Genomic DNA, 19238 nt, shown 5'->3' with positions numbered 1-19238 from the left:
AAAGCAGGGACAAGCTATTGTGGAACTGGAACCACAGGGGGTTATGAAAGCAGGGACAAGCTACCGTGGAAATGGAACCACAGGGGGTTATGAAAGCAGGACCAAGCTACAGTGGAACTGGAACCACAGGGGGTTATGAAAGCAGGACCAAGATACCGTGGAACTGGAACCACAGGGGGTTATGAAAGCAGGGACAAGCTACAGTGGAACTGGAACCACAGGGGGTTATGAAAGCAGGGACAAGCTACCGTGGAACTGGAACCACAGGGGGTTATGAAAGCAGGACCAAGCTACAGTGGAACTGGAACCACAGGGGGTTATGAAAGCAGGGACAAGTTCAAGCCTCAACGGTCCAAAGTTCCTATTGACGAACAAAGATGGAAATGAGTGTAGCTTGCTTTCCACAGAGCCATGCGCCACTACTGTAACTAGACTACACAGCTAGTGAGTTCTCTTTCATACCCTAAGGTGATTCATGTGGATTGGTACTGGTAGTGTGGAGACAGGGTTGGAGACAGATGGAACTGAAGGACTTGGTGCACGGTCACTAGAGGTAATGTAGGAGGACCTCCTGGAGGAGTGTGTTTGTGTGTGGATGACCAAAATAACAACAGCCAGACCCCCCTCCCACCCCCACCACTCTAATATTAGGAACATGAGTGAGAGTATGTGACCGTGTATGAATGTCTGAAACTATAAAAAGGAACATGTTGATGACACATGGACACATGGCATATCACATCCTCCACAAAGTGTCATTACAACAACCTTTTCCTTCAAACACAGTACAGATGAGAAAATACGTGTTATATGGATATCACTCCAGACAACATGTCTCATAGTGGCTTCGTACCAAATGGAACCCTATTCCCTATACAGTACACTATTTTTGTCCAGGGCCCACAGGTGCACAGACCAGCCTCTACAGAACACTACAGCTGTTCATTACAGTACAGCACAGACCAGCCTCTACAGAACACTACAGCTGTTCAGAACAGTACAGCACAGACCAGCCTCTACAGAACACTACAGCTGTTCAGAACAGTACAGCACAGACCAGCCTCTACAGAACACTACAGCTGTTCAGAACAGTACAGCACAGACCAGCCTCTACAGAACACTACAGCTGTTCATTACAGTACAGTACAGACCAGCCTCTACAGAACACTACAGCTGTTCATTACAGTACAGCACAGACCAGCCTCTACAGAACACTACAGCTGTTCATTACAGTACAGCACAGACCAGCCTCTACAGAACACTACAGCTGTTCATTACAGTACAGTACAGACCAGCCTCTACAGAACACTACAGCTGTTCATTACAGTACAGCACAGACCAGACTCTATAAAACACTACAGCTGTTCATTACAGTACAGCACAGACCAGCCTCTACAGAACACTACAGCTGTTCATTACAGTACAGCACAGACCAGCCTCTACAGAACACTACAGCTGTTCATTACAGTACAGCACAGACCAGCCTCTACAGAACACTACAGCTGTTCATTACAGTACAGCACAGACCAGCCTCTACAGAACACTACAGCTGTTCATTACAGTACAGCACAGACCAGCCTCTACAGAACACTACAGCTGTTCATTACAGTACAGTACAGACCAGCCTCTACAGAACACTACAGCTGCTCATTACAGTACAGCACAGACCAGCCTCTACAGAACACTACAGCTGTTCATTACAGTACAGCACAGACCAGCCTCTACAGAACACTACAGCTGTTCATTACAGTACAGCACAGACCAGCCTCTACAGAACACTACAGCTGTTCAGAACAGTACAGCACAGACCAGCCTCTACAGAACACTACAGCTGTTCAGAACAGTACAGCACAGACCAGCCTCTCTCCACTCCACACAGTTCCAGAGAGAGGGAGAGAGAGACTTCATTTCAGAGACATCATTTCAACCAAGAGTGAGTGAATGTGAGAAGCGTTATTCAAATATACCACACGTTCCTCTCACTTCACAGTAGAGGGACTTTGTGAATTGACTGGCCAGGCACCATGACTGTGTTGAGCCCTGAAACGACCAAGCTACCGTGGAACTGGAACCACAGGGGGTTATGAAAGCAGGGACAAGCTACAGTGGAACTGGAACCACAGGGGGTTATGAAAGCAGGACCAAGCTACCGTGGAACTGGAACCACAGGGGGTTATGAAAGCAGGACCAAGCTACAGTGGAACTGGAACCACAGGAGGTTATGAAAGCAGGACCAAGCTACCGTGGAACTGGAACCACAGGGGGTTATGAAAGCAGGGACAAGCTACCGTGGAACTGGAACCACAGGGGGTTATGAAAGCAGGGACAAGTTCAAGCCTCAATGGTCCAAAGTTCCTATTGACGAACAAAGATGGAAATGAGTGTAGCTTGCTTTCCACAGAGCCATGCGCCACTACTGTAACTAGACTACACAGCTAGTGAGTTCTCTTTTATACCCTAAGGTGATTCATGTGGATTGGTACTGGTAGTGTGGAGACAGGGTTGGAGACAGATGGAACTGAAGGACTTGGTGCACGGTCACTAGAGGTAATGTAGGAGGACCTCCTGGAGGAGTGTGTTTGTGTGTGGATGACCAAAATAACAACAGCCAGACCCCCCTCCCACCCCCACCACTCTAATATTAGGAACATGAGTGAGAGTATGTGACCGTGTATGAATGTCTGAAACTATAAAAAGGAACATGTTGATGACACATGGACACATGGCATATCACATCCTCCACAAAGTGTCATTACAACAACCTTTTCCTTCAAACACAGTACAGATGAGAAAATACGTGTTATATGGATATCACTCCAGACAACATGTCTCATAGTGCCTTCGTACCAAATTGAACCCTATTCCCTATACAGTACACTATTTTTGTCCAGGGCCCACAGGGCTCTGGTCAAAAATGTTGCACTTTGTAGGGAATAGGATGCCATTTGGGATGCAACCATAGTTAGGGCCCTGATTAAAAGTAGTGCACTATATAGGGAATAAGGTGCCATTTGGGACTCAGTCTTAGTGTTTCTACTATATAATACTCAGAGGGACATTACGATAAAAATTTGAAAATAAGACAGATATGACTAAATGTATCCAGAAATAAGGTAGACATAATCCTAACTGATGTTATCACATTAATACACAGAAAGCGAGGGACGGTTCAGAGCGGGTGGGATGGAGAGAGTCTTTCATTTCGTAGCAAACCCATTATGACCATAGACTACCAGGTTGACTCCAACAGCAATAGAACAGGATATTAAACATATTATGTTCAGCCCTTCGCTAATTTCTAAATCATTTTATCAACATTGCCATAATCACATGAATGAATGCTGTGTGTATACAGATGAAGGCTGCCCTGCTTGGCCACAATGTTAGAATACATTATTAAGTGACTCCTATCTTCCAGTAAAGTCATTATTCACTTTGCAATGGAAACAGATTTACCAACAGAACGAATGGGAACACATAAAAGTAAGAATGAATGGGACAAACAACAGTAAGAATGAATGGGACACATGAAAATGTATGCACTCACATCTGTGGCATTGTGTTGTGTGACAAAACTGCACATTTTAGAGTTGCCTTTTATTGTCCCCAGCACAAGGTGCACCTGTGTAATGACCATGCTGTTTAATCAGCTTCTTCATATGCCACACCTGTCAGGTAGATGGATTATCTTGGCAAATGAGAAATGCTGACTAACAGGGATGTAAACAAATTTGTGCACAACATTTTAGAGAAATAAGCTTTTTGTGCGTATGGAACATTTCTGGGATCTTTTATTTCAGCTCATGAAACATGGGATCAACACTTTACATGTTGTGTTTATATTTTTGTTCAGTATAATAAACACAAGACACCAGCAACATGGATAAAAGGGTGTGGTGGCAGTAGCACGAACAGCGGCATCTATTGGGCAAAACGTGGTACTTTCACACTCATTTATGGTAAATAATGCAAGCGACTTCAATGGCAAATTTCTCTGAACAGGGGGAAAAAAAACATCCCCAGATTCACAGGGTATACATTACAAAGGATGAAGAAGCAATACTCCATGCAGCAGCTCCATACTACTTGTCAGATATAGAGAACTGATACTGTAATCAATTAGGTTAATTTCTCAGAGATCAAATTATATTTCAACAAAATAATGTTGCAGGAATGCTCATCTTATCGGTTTCTAACTACAGAAACGATTTCAGAACAATCTGAGAAGGTGAGTGTTGAAATCCTCTTTCTTGTGCTTTTTGAGGTGGAATGACAGCCCTATTTCTTTTTTTCTCTCTCTCTGCCTCTCTCTCTCTCTGTCTCTTTATCCTGTGACAGATAGAGAACAGTGAGGTGGGTACTACCTCTCTGACTGACTGGCCATTTGTATAATTGATAGTGACACCCTGTAATTGCACCCCAGCTATGTTTAGGCCAATTAGGATTGTCTACAGGAGTTAATCTCTTGTTATTGCCACTTCCGAAGCTTGGAAAGAAACAAAATCTGTGTTTTGACATGCAGAAAGGTAAGTCAATATGCTATAATGGCTGGCTATTAGTTGATCACTCATATTTTTAGTGAAGATCGTGATGACTGTATGGAAATGGAACATTTTAGTAGTTTGTTCTCATTCATTTACTGTGAGTCAGAAATGGGGATTGATTCCTCTCTCTGCATGGTAGACCAGACCAGCTTGTTACCAGCCTCTCTCCTGCTTTAACCCTCCATCTGGACAAGTGGGTCAGAGCAACGTCCCTGTCCTGCTAGCCCTAGGAGAACACTGCTGAGAAATAGATAAACTAGATATGCCTCATTCTAGATATGCATAATGCTATAATTTCTTTTCGATTGTAAATTCTATACTTGACAATACAATGACTGGATTTATAGAATCTGAGGCTGAATCTGCTAGTTAAAAAAAAACTCTTAAAGAGGCAATCTGGGATTGGTACATCCATTTTGGACTTTTAAATTAATGAGAAATAGCCATTGATTCTTGAAGAATCTAATTTATTAATGCCTCATGAGCTTAATTCCAGCTCCATCCCTTCAGCTGTTTACCAAAAAAAGTGGCAAGGTGACAGCTTTGTTGTTGTTAGAATCCCAGATTTTCCCTTTAACTCAACAACTGTAGTGGAAAATCAATATTGTGAGCATTTCTCCAGTCATTTAGGCAGTCAGTCAGTCAGTGTCGATCTCCATCAAAGCACCTGTCTTCTGAATCTAATTGAACTGACAGCTTTCATTTCAGTCCCGACAAGCATATACTGTAGCTACATAATGTCGGTATCAAAGTCTTACGTAAGCTCTTTTTAAGTATAATCCATCTAGGTTAAACAAAGCAACAGTAAACATGTCATCCCCCACGAATGATGCAAGTTTCGTCAAAATCGGGCCAGTGCTGTCAGATATCACGCATGACTAACGTACGAACGCACTAACCTCCTAACGTACTAATGGATGGAGACAGATCCACAGTTCCCTCCCCGCTTTCATCGTGGGGGACAATTATCTGGTTCTCCCTTCATCCCCAACCAGGAGAGATGTTGTTTGTTTGTCTGGGTGTGTAGGCCTAGATAGGCATCACATACAGAATGGATTAGGGATGTGACAAATTGTCATTTTTTCTTAACGTTTACACTGACCTTTAAAAAAAATAGTTTTTCTGTTAACATGATAAGAAAAATGCATACAATTCCACGTGTATTCACAATGCAGATGGTCTACATCGCGCTTCCCCCAAAGAGAGAAAATTGTATCGCTGCTGCTGCTCTTGCTTTTCACGAAAGTGGCGCATGTAGCTTGTTGTTGTCATCCAATCACAAGTCATCAAACTGCCACTAGGCTACAGTCAGAGCTAGCTAGAGCCTCCACGTGGCTAATCAATGGAAGATGGAATTGAAATGACAGAACTAAACGTTTAATGAAAAGGACAGGCTACATTTACATTTACATTTTTGTCATTTAGCAGACTTACAGTTAGTGAGTGCATACATTTTCATACTGGCCCCCCTTGGGAAACGAACCCACAACCCTGCCGTTGCAAGCGCCATGCTCTACCAACTGAGCTACAAAACCAAAGAGCCAACAGGTAGGCTGTTATTTAATAATCTGAATGGAGTTGCTGTTATTTACTGTAGGATTCGGAAGGGAGAATGCGCACAGTTAAAATTATGTAGTCTCAATTAGCCTAGCTAAAGTGTTAGCTAGCTGGCAAGCTAGCTTAACTAGCTTTTCTTGGTTTGATGCAGTCAAGACAGGTACTATTGTAATCAGATGAGATGATAAATAACTACCAATAAGTTACTCTACCAGCACGAGTCAACTTGGTTGCTATCTCTCTCCAACTCAATGCTCGCCTCGTCACTCACATTTGAGCTGCGGCTCTGCTTTGAGCCTCTCGCTCTCCCTCGTGCATTACAGCTCTGTAAAGTAAAGTAGCAAAAAAATAGCTTTTCTTCTCCTACTAACGTTACAGCATAGTAATTAGCATAAATGTGTGAGTCACACCAGAGAGGAAGAGGTGAAGCGAGAGGGATAACTGGGCCCAAAATCTGTCTTCTCCAGCAGGTGGTGATTCTTTTAGATTTTTTTCACTCACCAAGCGAGGAGTTTTTGCATGGAGAGTCGAATTTGGTTAGCAAAAATGTAATGGCTTATTTGATGGAATAGACGTTTTGTAGTGCTTAGGTTGTTCCGAGTGTATTGATAAGTATGACACGTGACATCCCAGCAACTTTAAGAAAAAACACTATAACGGAGTTATTTTTTCCTTTCAATTAAGCCCTAGACAACCAGGTGTTGGGAGTTCCTTACTAATTAGTGACCTTAATTAATTAATCAAGTACAAGGGAGGAGCGAAAACCCGCAGACACTCGGCCCTCTGTGGAATGAGTTTTACACCTGTGAGCTAAAGAGACTGTTACCCAGGCTAACTGCCTTGCATTGTTGAAGTCATTTTTTTTTCCATTGATAGAGCGGCCACATAATGGATAATCTGTGGTCACAGACAATAACTGAAATGTGCTAGTCACAGACAATATCTCAATTGGCCCAAGGGGGGGGGGCGCCGCATCATTCATGGGGGCAGACATGTTTGCTGTTGCCTTGATTTGCCCTTTATGATGATGACTGCGACCTGCTAATGGTGATTAAAATGTTTGGTTAGGGATTTTTTCTTAATGTTAAGGATCCCAATTTTGTTTAATTATTCGCTTGCACTTGTTTGACCTGTAAACCACAGATTTCTAGAAAGGGTTCCACCTCGGGTATCTTTAGGATTATTGTGTTCAAGTACACAACTGAGGAAAAGTGGATCAATCTCTTGATATCTTTATCTGTAGACTAGAGATTCTTCAATGTTAAAGGGCCTGCATGCATGCTATATAAAACTGAACTTGAATAAAGTTAAACCCCATGGGAGCGATCTCAAGGCCCTTTCGCAGCACACGAAGTGACACGGTCTTTGATTTCCTTAGTAGAAGTCCACAGAGATAAGAGAGAATCTCTGGCTTCTGAATCTAACTCTAGCTCTGGCCTGTCAGAAAAGTGAAATGTAGGTCTCCTAAATTAGTGTCTATAATTGGATTACAACAAGAAGAAGCACACAGCTTTCAAAGAGGAGAGGAAGGTGTGTGTTGTGTGTGTGGAAGAACAGTCTTCAAGGAAGATAAGCGAGAGAGAGAGAGAGAGAGAGAGAGAGAGAGAGAGAGAGAGAGAGAGAGAGAGAGAGAGAGAGAGAGAGAGAGAGAGAGAGAGAGAGAGTAATCCACTTAGCTTGAACAGCAGAAATCAACAAAGGAAAATAATGGTCTGTTCCACAGGGGAAGAAGAAGCAGCACTGAGACAATTATTACAGTAGAACAAGATGATCTCTCAGATCCAGCCTGGCTCAGATACTGGTGGGAGTGCAAGAATACTAGGAACAACTTGGACAGAGACAGAGAGAGAGAGAGAGAGCGCAACACAATTAGACCTAACCAAATCATGAGAAAACAAAAAGATAATTACTGAGGTTTCTTTTCCACCCGCGGGCCTTGAGTTTGACATGTGCTCTACATGAACTCTCTTGAAGAGGGAAAGACTGAGAACTCAGTGGAATAACCAGGAAAGACTGAGAACTCTGCCTCCTAGTAACAGTAGCCAGTTCCCCAGTGCAGCAGACAGTCCAGTTATATACACTGGGAATACTAAAATAACACATTTTTTATCTTATTAAATACTTTTTTCTTTACATAGTTGAATGTGCCGACAACAAAATCACACAAAAATTATCGATGAAAATCAAATGTATGAACCCATGGAGGTCTGGATTTGGAGTCACCCTCAAAAGTAAAGTGGAAAACCACACTACAGGCTGATCCAACATTGATGTAATGTCCTTAAAACAAGTCAAAATGAGGCTCAGTAGTGTGTGTGGCCTCCACGTGCCTGTATGACCTCCCTACAACGCCTGGGCATGCTCCTGATGGAGGTGGCGGATGGTCTCCTGAGGGTCTCCTCCCAGACCTGGACTAAAGCATCCGCCAACTCCTGGACAGTCTGTGGTGCAACGTGGCGTTGGTGGATGGAGCGAGACATGATGTCCCAGATGTGCTCAATTGGATTCAGGTCTGGGGAACGGGCGGGCCAGTCCATAGCATCAATGCCTTCCTCTTGCAGGAACTGCTGACACACTCCAGCCACATGAGGTCTAGCATTGTCTTGCATTAGGAGGAACCCAGGGCCAACCGCACCAGAATATGGTCTCACAAGGGGTCTGAGGATCTAATCTCGGTACCTAATGGCAGTCAGGCTACCTCTGGCGAGCACATGGAGGGCTGTGCGGCCCCCCAAAGAAATGCCACCCCACACCATGACTGACCCACCGCCAAACCGGTCATGCTGGAGGATGTTGCAGGCAGCAGAACGTTCTCCACGGCGTCTCCAGACTCTGTCACGTCTGTCACATGTGCTCAGTGTGAACCTGCTTTCATCTGTGAAGAGCACAGGGCGCCAGTGGCGAATTTGCCAATCTTGGTGTTCTCTGGCAAATGCCAAACGTCCTGCACGGTGTTGGGCTGTAAGCACAACCCCCACCTGTGGACGTCGGGCCCTCATACCACCCTCATGGAGTCTGTTTCTGACTACCTGAGCCACTTGTGTGGGTTGTAGACTCAGTCTCATGCTACCACTAGAGTGAAAGCACCGCCAGGATTCAAAAGTGACCAAAACATCAGCCAGGAAGCATAGGAACTGAGAAGTGGTCTGTGGTCACCACCTGCAAAACCAGTCCTTTATTGGGGGTGTCTTGCTAATTGCCTATAATTTCCACCTGTTGTCTATTCCATTTGCACAACAGCATGTCAAATGTGTCAATCAGTGTTGCTTCCTAAGTGGACAGTTTGATTTCACAGAAGTGTGATTGACTTGGAGTCACATTGTGTTGTTTAAGTGTTCCCTTTATTTTTTTGAGCAGTGTATAATATATGCCATTTAGCAGACACTATTATCCAAAGAGACTTACAGTCATGCGTGCATACATTTTACATAAGGGTGGTCACTGGAATCGAACCCACTATCCTGGCGTTGCAAGCACCATGCTCTACCAACTGAGCTACAGAGGCCCACAGTTAACTAGAGACACAACCAATACTGGTCTCTGTCTCTAGGATGTCTGGACTATGTCTCAGGTGGAGCCTTATTAGCCTAAGTACACAATGTAAGCTACATACAGTGGGGAGAACAAGTATTTGATACACTGCCGATTTTGCAGGTTTTCCTACTTACAAAGCATGCAGAGGTCTGTAATTTTTATCATAGGTACACATCAACTGTGAAAAAAAAATCCAGAAAATCACATTGTATGATTTTTAAGTAATTAATTTGCATTTTATTGCATGACATAAGTATTTGATCACCTACCAACAAGTAAGAATTCAGGCTCAAACAGACCTGTTAGTTTTTCTTTAAGAAGCCCTCATGTTCTCCACTCATTACCTGTATTAACTGCACCTGTTTGAATTTGTTACTTGTATAAAAGACACCTGTCCACACACTCAATCAAACAGACTCCAACCTCTCTACAATGGCCAAGACCAGAGAGCTGTGTAAGGACATCGGGGATAAAATTGTAGACCTGCACAAGGCTGGGATGGGCTACAGGACAATAGGCAAGCAGCTTGGTAAGAAGGCAACAACTGTTGCCGCAATTATTAGAAAATGGAAGAAGTTCAAGATGACGGTCAATCACCCTCGGTCTGGGGCTCCATGCAAGATCTCACCTCGTGGGGCATCAATGATCATGAGGAAGGTGAGGGATCAGCCCAGAACTACACGGCAGGACCTGGTCAATGACCTGAAGAGAGCTGGGACCACAGTCTCAAAGAAAACCATTAGTAACACACTACACCGTCATGGATTAAAATCCTGCAGCGCACGCAAGGTCCCCCTGCTCAAGCCAGCACATGTCCAGGCCCGTCTGAAGTTTGCCAATGACCATCTGGATGATCCAGAGGAGGAATGGGAGAAGGTCATGTGGTCTGATGAGACAAAAATAGAGCTTTTTGGTCTAAACTCCACTCGCCGTGTTTGGAGGAAGAAGAAGGATGAGTACAACCCCAAGAACACCATCCCAACCGTGAAGCATGGAGGTGGAAACATCATTCTTTGGGGATGCTTTTCTGCAAAGGGGACAGGATGACTGCGCCGTATTGAGGGGAGGATGGATGGGGCCATGTATCGCGACATCTTGGCCAACAACCTCCTTCCCTCAGTAAGAGCATTGAAGATGGGTTGTGGCTGGGTCTTCCAGCATGACAACGACCCGAAACACACAGCCAAGGCAACTAAGGAGTGGCTCCGTAAGAAGCATTTCAAGGTCCTGGAGTGGACTAGCCAGTCTCCAGACCTGAACCCAATAGAAAATCTTTGGAGGGAGCTGAAAGTCCGTATTGCCCAGCGACAGCCCCGAAACCTGAAGGATCTGGAGAAGGTCTGTATGGAGGAGTGGGCCAAAATCCCTGCTGCAGTGTGTGCAAACTTGGTCAAGACCTACAGGAAACGTATGATCTCTGTAATTGCAAACAAAGGTTTCTGTACCAAATATTAAGTTCTGCTTTTCTGATGTATCAAATACTTATGTCATGCAATAAAATGCAAATGAATTACTTAAAAATCATACAATGTGATTTTCTGGATTTTTGTTTTAGATTCCGTCTCTCACAGTTGAAGTGTACCTATGATAAAAATTACAGACCTCTACATGCTTTGTAAGTAGGAAAACCTGCAAAATCGGCAGTGTATCAAATACTTGTTCTCCCCACTGTAGATAAAAAACACTAGAGGCAATTCATGAGAGACCATTTGAATTATAAAAAGTGTTCTTATCTCTTCTCTCGAGTCTGTGTGCAAATGCTCTTTTGCCTTTTCAGAGACCAACCCAAGTACAGTCAAGTGAGATCTCTCCCCTTGTGAATCACTAAAACACTGCAGGGAGTGAGTCCTTTCTCCTCAATCAAGTGAAAGGTTCAGCTAAAGTTCAAACCTTTTGTACAGTAATACAACACATCCCCTTCAGTGGCTCTTACATAAAGGGAACAGAAACCTCAGCCAGTGGTATTTCACTTGATAAGGCCAATGGTGAGACATCCAGCACCAAGAAAATAATACAACTAGTTCAGGTTAATGAAACAGCAAACTAGAATAAAATACTGTGATCGAGTAGTCAGTTAATAGTTCCTCTTTAGTTTGTACCTGGCTTCTAAGAGAGATAGAAAAAGAGAGAGAGAGAAAGATAGAGAGATATTGAAAGAGAGAGTGACGTCGAAATAGAGAGCGAGCGAGATAGAGATATTGTTATTTGGCCCTAAACAGAATACCTGACAACTGTGACTGACCCAAAATTAAGAAAAACTTTGACTATGTACATAGTACAGACTCAGTGAGCATAGCCTTGCTATCGAGAGAGGCCACCATAGGCTCTCAAGAGAAGACAGGCTATGTGCCCACTGCCCACAAAATGAGGTGGAAACCGAGCTGCACTTTCTAACTTCCTGCCAAATGTATGACCATATTGCCCTCAGATTACACAGACCCACAAAGAATTTGAAAACAAATCCAATCTTGATAAACTCCCATAACTATTACGTGAAATACCACAGTGTGACATCACATTAGCAAGATTTGTGACCTGTTGCCATGAGAAAAGGGCAACCAGTGGAGAACAAACACCGTCGTAAATACAATCTATATTTATTTGCACATTGTTACAACACTGTACATAATAATACATTCTTTAAAAAAAATTGTGAGTAAAGTTTACTGTTAATTTCAGATTGTTTATTTCCCTTTTGTTTATTGTCTATTTCACTGGCTTTGGCAATGTTTATTAGGTTGTGACGTCCCCCCACTCTGTCTGCTGGGATCTCCTGTTTGGTAGTCTGCTTGTTGCAGGAGGCCAGTGGGCAGAGCTGGGAGGATCGTCAGCTGATGTGGCGCATCTGGCCAGGCTTGGCCTGCAGGCTATAAAGTGTGACCACATCAGCCAACACTCTCTTTTCCCTGACTGGCACGCTGGCTTCCACCACCTTTCGTTTTATGGTCTGTTTTCACCATACAACACCCTCTCCACTCACTGCATACACTACTGATCCTACAGACGTCCAAATCAAATCAAATTTTATTGGCCACATGCGCCGAATACAACAGGTGCAGACATTACAGTGAAATGCTTACTTACAGCCCTTAACCAACAGTGCATTTATTTTTAATAAAAAAGTAGAATAAAACAAAAAAAAAGTGTTTAGTTTAATGCATTTATTCCTTTTTACATTTAAGTCATGCATGGCCCTTTGTTGTTACGAACTATGAGCCAGGTCATAACACAGTGGGGTCTCGTCTAATTGATGATGTTGGTTATATGGTAGTTTTGGTAGTATGTTATTTGGCAAATTTGTTTTGTTTTTTTGGCATTTTGTTTGGACTTTGTTTTGTGCATGGTCAGCTTGGAGCACCGTGTACGGGTAGTAATTGGGGCCAAATTGGTGTCTGTAGGAGCAAATCATTTTCGTGAACGGGGTGGTGTACTTAATAAACTATGTTTCTCATGCCAATAAAGCATTTTGAATTGAACAAATATATAGAGAGCGACAGACAGGGACAGAAAGAAAGAAAGAAAGAAAGAAAGAAAGAAAGAAAGAAAGAAAGAAAGAAAGAAAGAAAGAAAGAAAGAAAGAAAGAAAGAAAGAAAGAAAGAAAGAAAGAAAGAAAGAAAGAAAGAAAGAAAGAAAGAAAGAAAGAAAGAAAGAAAGAAAGAAAGAAAGAAAGAAAGAAAGAAAGAAAGAAAGAAAGAAAGAAAGAAAGAAAGAAAGAAAGAAAAAAATTATGAGGGAGGGAGAGATCTGCATTGATTACATCATCACCAGCCCTCCCTTCACCAGGAACAGCGCTGCTCCATCTGCTCTGCCTGGGCACATTACACACTACTACTGTACTGCATGAGAGAGAGAGATGGAAGGAGAGAGAGGGGCAGAGAGAGAGCGAGCGAGAGATGGAAGGAAAGAGAGATGGAAGGAGAGAGAGGGGCAGAGAGAGAGAGATGGAAGGAGAGAGAGGGGCAGAGAGAGAGAGATGGAAGGAGAGAGAGGGGCAGAGAGAGAGAGAGATGGAAGGAGAGAGAGGGGCAGAGAGAGAGAGATGGAAGGAGAGAGAGGGGCAGAGAGAGAGAGATGGAAGGAGAGAGAGGGGCAGAGAGAGAGATGGAAGGAGAGAGAGGGGCAGAGAGAGAGATGGAAGGAGAGAGAGGGGCAGAGAGAGAGAGAGAGATGGAAAGGAAAAGAGAGCACATGGACGTAAGTTAGCAGTGAGTGACAGGCAGGCCCCAGGGCGGGAGGAGAGCCAGTGAGTTAGCAGTGAGTGACAGGCTGGCCCCAGGGCGAGAGGAGAGCCAGTGAGTTAGCAGTGAGTGACAGGCTGGCCCCAGGGCGAGAGGAGAGCCAGTGAGTTAGCAGTGAGTGACAGGCTGGCCCCAGGGCGAGAGGAGAGCCAGTGAGTTAGCAGTGAGTGATCGGCTGGCCCCAGGGCGAGAGGAGAGGCTGTGTTATAGGGGTTGCATCCCAAATGGCACCCTATTCCCTATTTAGTGCACTACTTTTGACCAATGCCAATAGGGGTCTGGTCAAAAGTAGTACACTATATAAGGAATAGGGTGCCATTCGGGACACAGCCAGGAAATGTGTTCAGTTCACAAGAGGAAATATGGCTGTTCCTCCCTTTGTGCTCAGCCTATATCAGACAAAATTTCTAAACAAACATGTTCTGCTCATCCAACATGTCTCGTTCCTCCAGTACTGTTTACAATGAAGTGATAACATTAGAAAGGGATTCTATCCTTCCCAAGATTATAGCCCAGCCCCAAACATTGATTGAATCCCAAATGGCACCCTATTCCCTATATAGTGCACTATTTTTGACCAGAACCCTATTGTCAAAAGTAGCACACAAAATAGTGAATAGGATGCAATTTGGGACACCGACATTGCCTTCTACTGAGTCCTGGACCCGGGAGCCAAGGAAAGGAAGTGACAGCAGCCTGAGGAAACCGCAGCGTTTCCTGTTGTTGGCACGAGACACGACTGGCACCCTGCCTGCTGAATCCTAAAGGCCCCATTCACACAGCAGGATACAGGCATGCTGAGGACTGAGGAAGGCTGAGAACATGGAATTGCAAGTAAGGGAAAGGGTGAGGGGGGGAAACATGCAATGGTTAAGCTACTAGGAGTGCTGAATAGCAAGTTCACAGTATTCAATTAACTTCACAGTATTTAGAGATTGGAAGTTGGGATAGGGAAATGCCTTCATATAACCCTATACAGTCTATCCCCTTTCAGGAATCAATACCAATGGTGTGGCATTAGTCTATACAGTAAACACAAACATATGCATGAATATATGCATGTCTACAATCAATAGATACTTCATATACTACTGCCACATTAGTGATGAGCCTATCAGATGCAATGTAATTTCATGTGAATGAAATGTATTTGATTTAACTAGGCAGGACATGATCCACTTAGCTAGCTGGCCACAAACACTTACCAGATTAGATTAATGCTTGGTTGGGGATCAAGGGGGATTAGTGATCACTCATAATCCCCAATGATTTGTGTTTTCTGATATAATGTTTTATTTCTCAAAAGGGCCTAATCAAATCTGAAGAGTATAGGCTATGTACTCTAGTGGTGTTTGTTATGGTGAAGCAAGCAGGTGAATCAGTCTTCCTGTCTGGCTACTGTTAGAGATGGAAGAGGCCACACACTATGGAATGAAAATGTATATCTTTACTAAATCCCTTTTGTGCCCATTGGATAATGTGGACACATAGTGCATTATGGCCAAACAAAGGTTTTTAAGCAATATGACTATAAAGGGATGCAATGTTTTCACTACCTTTACATGGAGAATGGTTCAGTGTATTTCATCACTGAATGAAGATTGAACAGTGAGCTAAGCCTTTGCTGTCAGTGCATATAAATGTAGCCTGCTGTCAGACAAAAGTTTGCAAGGTGCAAATGAGCTAAAGCTGAACTTGATATTAGCAGCTCATGTTTAGGCTGGGTGGATTTCTCACTTTCCGCTGAATTTCTTCACAGTCAGTCACACAAACATCTTTAAGATGCTTAGAGGACTTACTTTGCGAACACACCATGTTTACTTGTAAAGTATGACACCATGGTTGCGTCCCAAATGGCCCACTATTCCCTACATAGTGCATTACTTTTAACAAATACAAATTAGGGACGAAGCCCATCACATTCGACCTGCAGGCATGACATGTGACTGAAATGACTTCTAGTCTACCAGAGAGGACAAGGTTCACTAAGAGAACAACGTTTACTTAAGAAATACCAGAGTAAAAGCAGAACAGAACACAAATTCAATCTCTTAACCTTTCCTGGATTACCACACATGCCACCATTCACCATCATCACACATACAATCAATGCAACTGATCATAAATTGATCAGACAGAAATCATTATGAAGACTTACCCTTGAAGTACCATCACAGCTATGGAGTTGACAGTAAGAACTGACACTTCTGATCTCAGATGCAGAATTCAGATAACTAATAGAGATAGGAGCTAGAAGAACCTGTTCTAATTTTGGCACCCATAACCAAATAATGTTAAGGATGTCACAAAATATTAGTTCCTAAACCATCAATATGAATGTACCACATCAAAAGCTAACAGTGCTGTCCATCTAACCACACCAACCGTATGGCTTTCTACTGAATGAGCGGTCTCCTGACAGGTCTGGGCTATTTATCTACGGGTCTGTCCTGAGAGGGCAGTGCACTGGGAAGAGAGAGCAGGTTACTGCTGTCTGCAGACAGACCGACCTCTCTGTGTGTGGCTGGGGCTGGCTTGGCCTGGGCACAGTGTACTGTTGGGCTGTGCTGTGGGCAGGAAGACTGGGAGCCAGCTGCCTGGCAGGCACATAGTGTTCTGGATTCAGCACTGGAACCCTGGCCTGGCCTACAGGCCCGTCTCACTACTCATGAAAGAAACATTCTCAAGCTCTGTTTACACTAATCCAGCTGCACCTCGCTCTCTCCTTCACTCTCCTTCACGCTCAACCCAGCATGGTTCTCGATAGCTCTGGTCCAGAGCATTAGGAGCCTTCAGCGCCAGCAAGCCGCACATAACGGCCTGGACCAGAGCTAGGTTTTGGACCTGTGTTCTGGTTGTTAGAGAGATACAGGTGGGATTCAGAGAGAGGGGGCACACAGAAGAATGACATAGGCCTAGTAGTTGTATGGTCAAACCCAATGGGAGCTGTGGATAGGTAAGGCGATCATGAGGTAAAAATGGGTCTGCTTTGCTTTGTCGTTTTTTCAGACTATTCGGAACCTAAATACTGTGCCTCAAAGAGAGACATAATATATATATTGTTTAACTATTACAATATTTGGGTCATTGCTACTACTGAAGTAACAATCCTATTTCAAAGACTTGGCTGGACATCTGCACCTTCAGTATGCCTTCAGTCAGACTAGGCTGGTGGGCCAAGAGGCTTTTCTGTGTCTGCAGACTACTAGGCCTGTCAAGCAGCTACTAGGCCTGTCTGATCACGGTGGAGGCTAAAGTAGCCTTCTAACACAGAAGCTCTGCTATGTGTGCCCACTGGGCCAAACAAGGTAAGGGGCTGTGTTACCTCACTGGCTGGTGTGACATGATGTAACGAGTTAACGACGAGTCATGGAGTGCGTCCCAAATGGCACCCTATTCCCTAAATAGTGCACTATTTTAACTCAAACGTGTTCAATTAACTGTGGCTCACTCTGTTACCCACAATGAGGCTGTATCTTCTCCTCTTGTAAAGATCAACTGGTTGTGAGTGACTGGACTGGTAAGAATGACAAATAGTTATAGGGAAAACACCACTCATCATGTTCTAGCCCAGGGCTCTTCAACCCTGTTCCCGGAGAGCTACCATCCTGTAGGTTTTTGCTCCAACCCAAATCTAATGTCCCTGAATCTAATAATCAGCTGGTTGATATCACTGCTAGGCAAATCCCCGCCTTATCTTAGCTCATTGGTCACCATAGCAACACCCACCCGTAGTATGCGCTCCAGCAGGTATATCTCACAGGTCATCCCCAAAGCCAACACCTCCTTTGGCCGCCATTCCTTCCAGTTCTCTGCTGCAAATGATTGGAACGAACTGCAAAAATCTCTGAAGCTGGAGACACTTATCTCCCTCACTAACTTTAAGCATCAGTTGTCAGAGCAGCTTACCGATCACTGCACCTGTACACAGCCCATCTGTAATTAGCCCACCCAACTACCTCATCCCCATATTGTTATTTATTTTGCTCATTTGCACCCCAGTATCTCTATTTGCACATCATCTTCTGCACATCTATCACTCCAGTGTTAATACTAATTGTAATTATTTTGCACTATGGCCTATTTATTGCCTTACCTCCATAACTTACTACATTTGCACACACTGTATACAGATTTTCTATTTTTCTATTGTGTTATTGACTGTACGTTTCTGTTTATCCCATATGTAACTGTGTTATTGTCGTTTTTAATCGCACTGATTTGCTTTATCTTGGCCAGGTTGCAGTTGTAAATGAGAACTTGTTCTCAACTGGCTTACCTGGTAAAAAAAGGTGAAATAAAAATAAAAAATACAATTAGCTGAATCAGGTTAGTTACAGCTGGGATTTGAGTGAAAACCTACAGGAAGGTGGCTCTCCAGGAACAGGGTTGGAGAGCCATGTTGTAGCATGTCTCCTAAATGGCACCATATTCACCATAGTGCAGTGCACTACTTTTGACTAGGGTCGATAGGGCTCTGTTCAAAAGTAACACTACTATGTAGGAAATAGAGTGGCATTTGGGCCACATCCTTACTTTCTTTCAGACTGGTTCTCATCATATAAGGCCAGAACAAGCCAAAGCCCACTAAGCCTGTACATTTACAAAAACATTAATCACCTCCTGCAGAGGTTTATACAAGCAATGCCCACTACTGTACGTCAGCGGAATTATTCGGTTGACATTATCCTACATAGGCTCATTAGGCTTGCCAATTCATATTCATAACAACATGAAGAAGAAAGAAAAACTAATTTGGCCCGATCTTCAATTGCTGACTGATATGATGATAAACAAAGAGTATTGAACAGTAAAAGGTGTGCTCACAGTGCTGCCATGGAGGTGGTGTCCCACGAGTCCCCCAACATTATCCACTGCAGGGATGTTCAACCGGGGTCAAGGTACTGCAGGGGTTCCACAACATTTTAAAGTATTTATTTATTTATTTTTCAATGTTTTTATGAATATCGCTAGCAACAACGGAATAAACACATTTTGAATAACCTACCCACAGCAGAAAAGAGGAAGAATATCTTATTTCTAATGATGTCAACTTTATTTCTCTACTTCTAATATTGAGCAAATTACACTCACTGGAGTATCTGACATAGACTTTTAAAAAGCACCTGCGAATAGGCTACCAGTGCGGGGCCGCTGACTGCTCGTAAGCTTTCTTCACTCGGACATAGATCTTTGCCAACACATGGCTAACTTTTGTTTAACCTGCTAAACAGCTAAACAGCTGCTCTTAGCAAAAATTTGATTGTAGTTACACTATATATACAAAAGTATGTGGACACACCTTCAAATTAGTGGATTCGGCTATTTCAGCCACACCTGTTGCTGACAGGTGTATAAAATCGA

At 43.5% G+C, this 19238-nt stretch overlaps 1 protein-coding gene across 1 annotated transcript in view; it reads right to left on the bottom strand.

The window, feature by feature from the left end:
- Nucleotides 1–18780, bottom strand: part of LOC311108276 (putative E3 ubiquitin-protein ligase RNF144A-A) — a 54812-nt gene extending 36032 nt beyond the window's left edge. The window contains exon 1 of the mRNA XM_084150898.1: nucleotides 18702–18780. Coding sequence (XP_084007024.1) covers nucleotides 18702–18742 — 41 coding nt within the window. The 5' untranslated portion in view covers nucleotides 18743–18780. The remainder of the gene's footprint in view (nucleotides 1–18701) is intronic.
- Nucleotides 18781–19238: the final 458 nt, after the last annotated feature.

Source organism: Coregonus lavaretus (assembly GCF_964263955.1).
Source record: "Coregonus lavaretus genome assembly, chromosome: 33".
Lineage (NCBI taxonomy): Eukaryota > Metazoa > Chordata > Actinopteri > Salmoniformes > Salmonidae > Coregonus > Coregonus lavaretus.
Note: the sequence above shows the minus strand (reverse complement) of the source record. Positions and strands in the feature narration are given on the sequence as shown.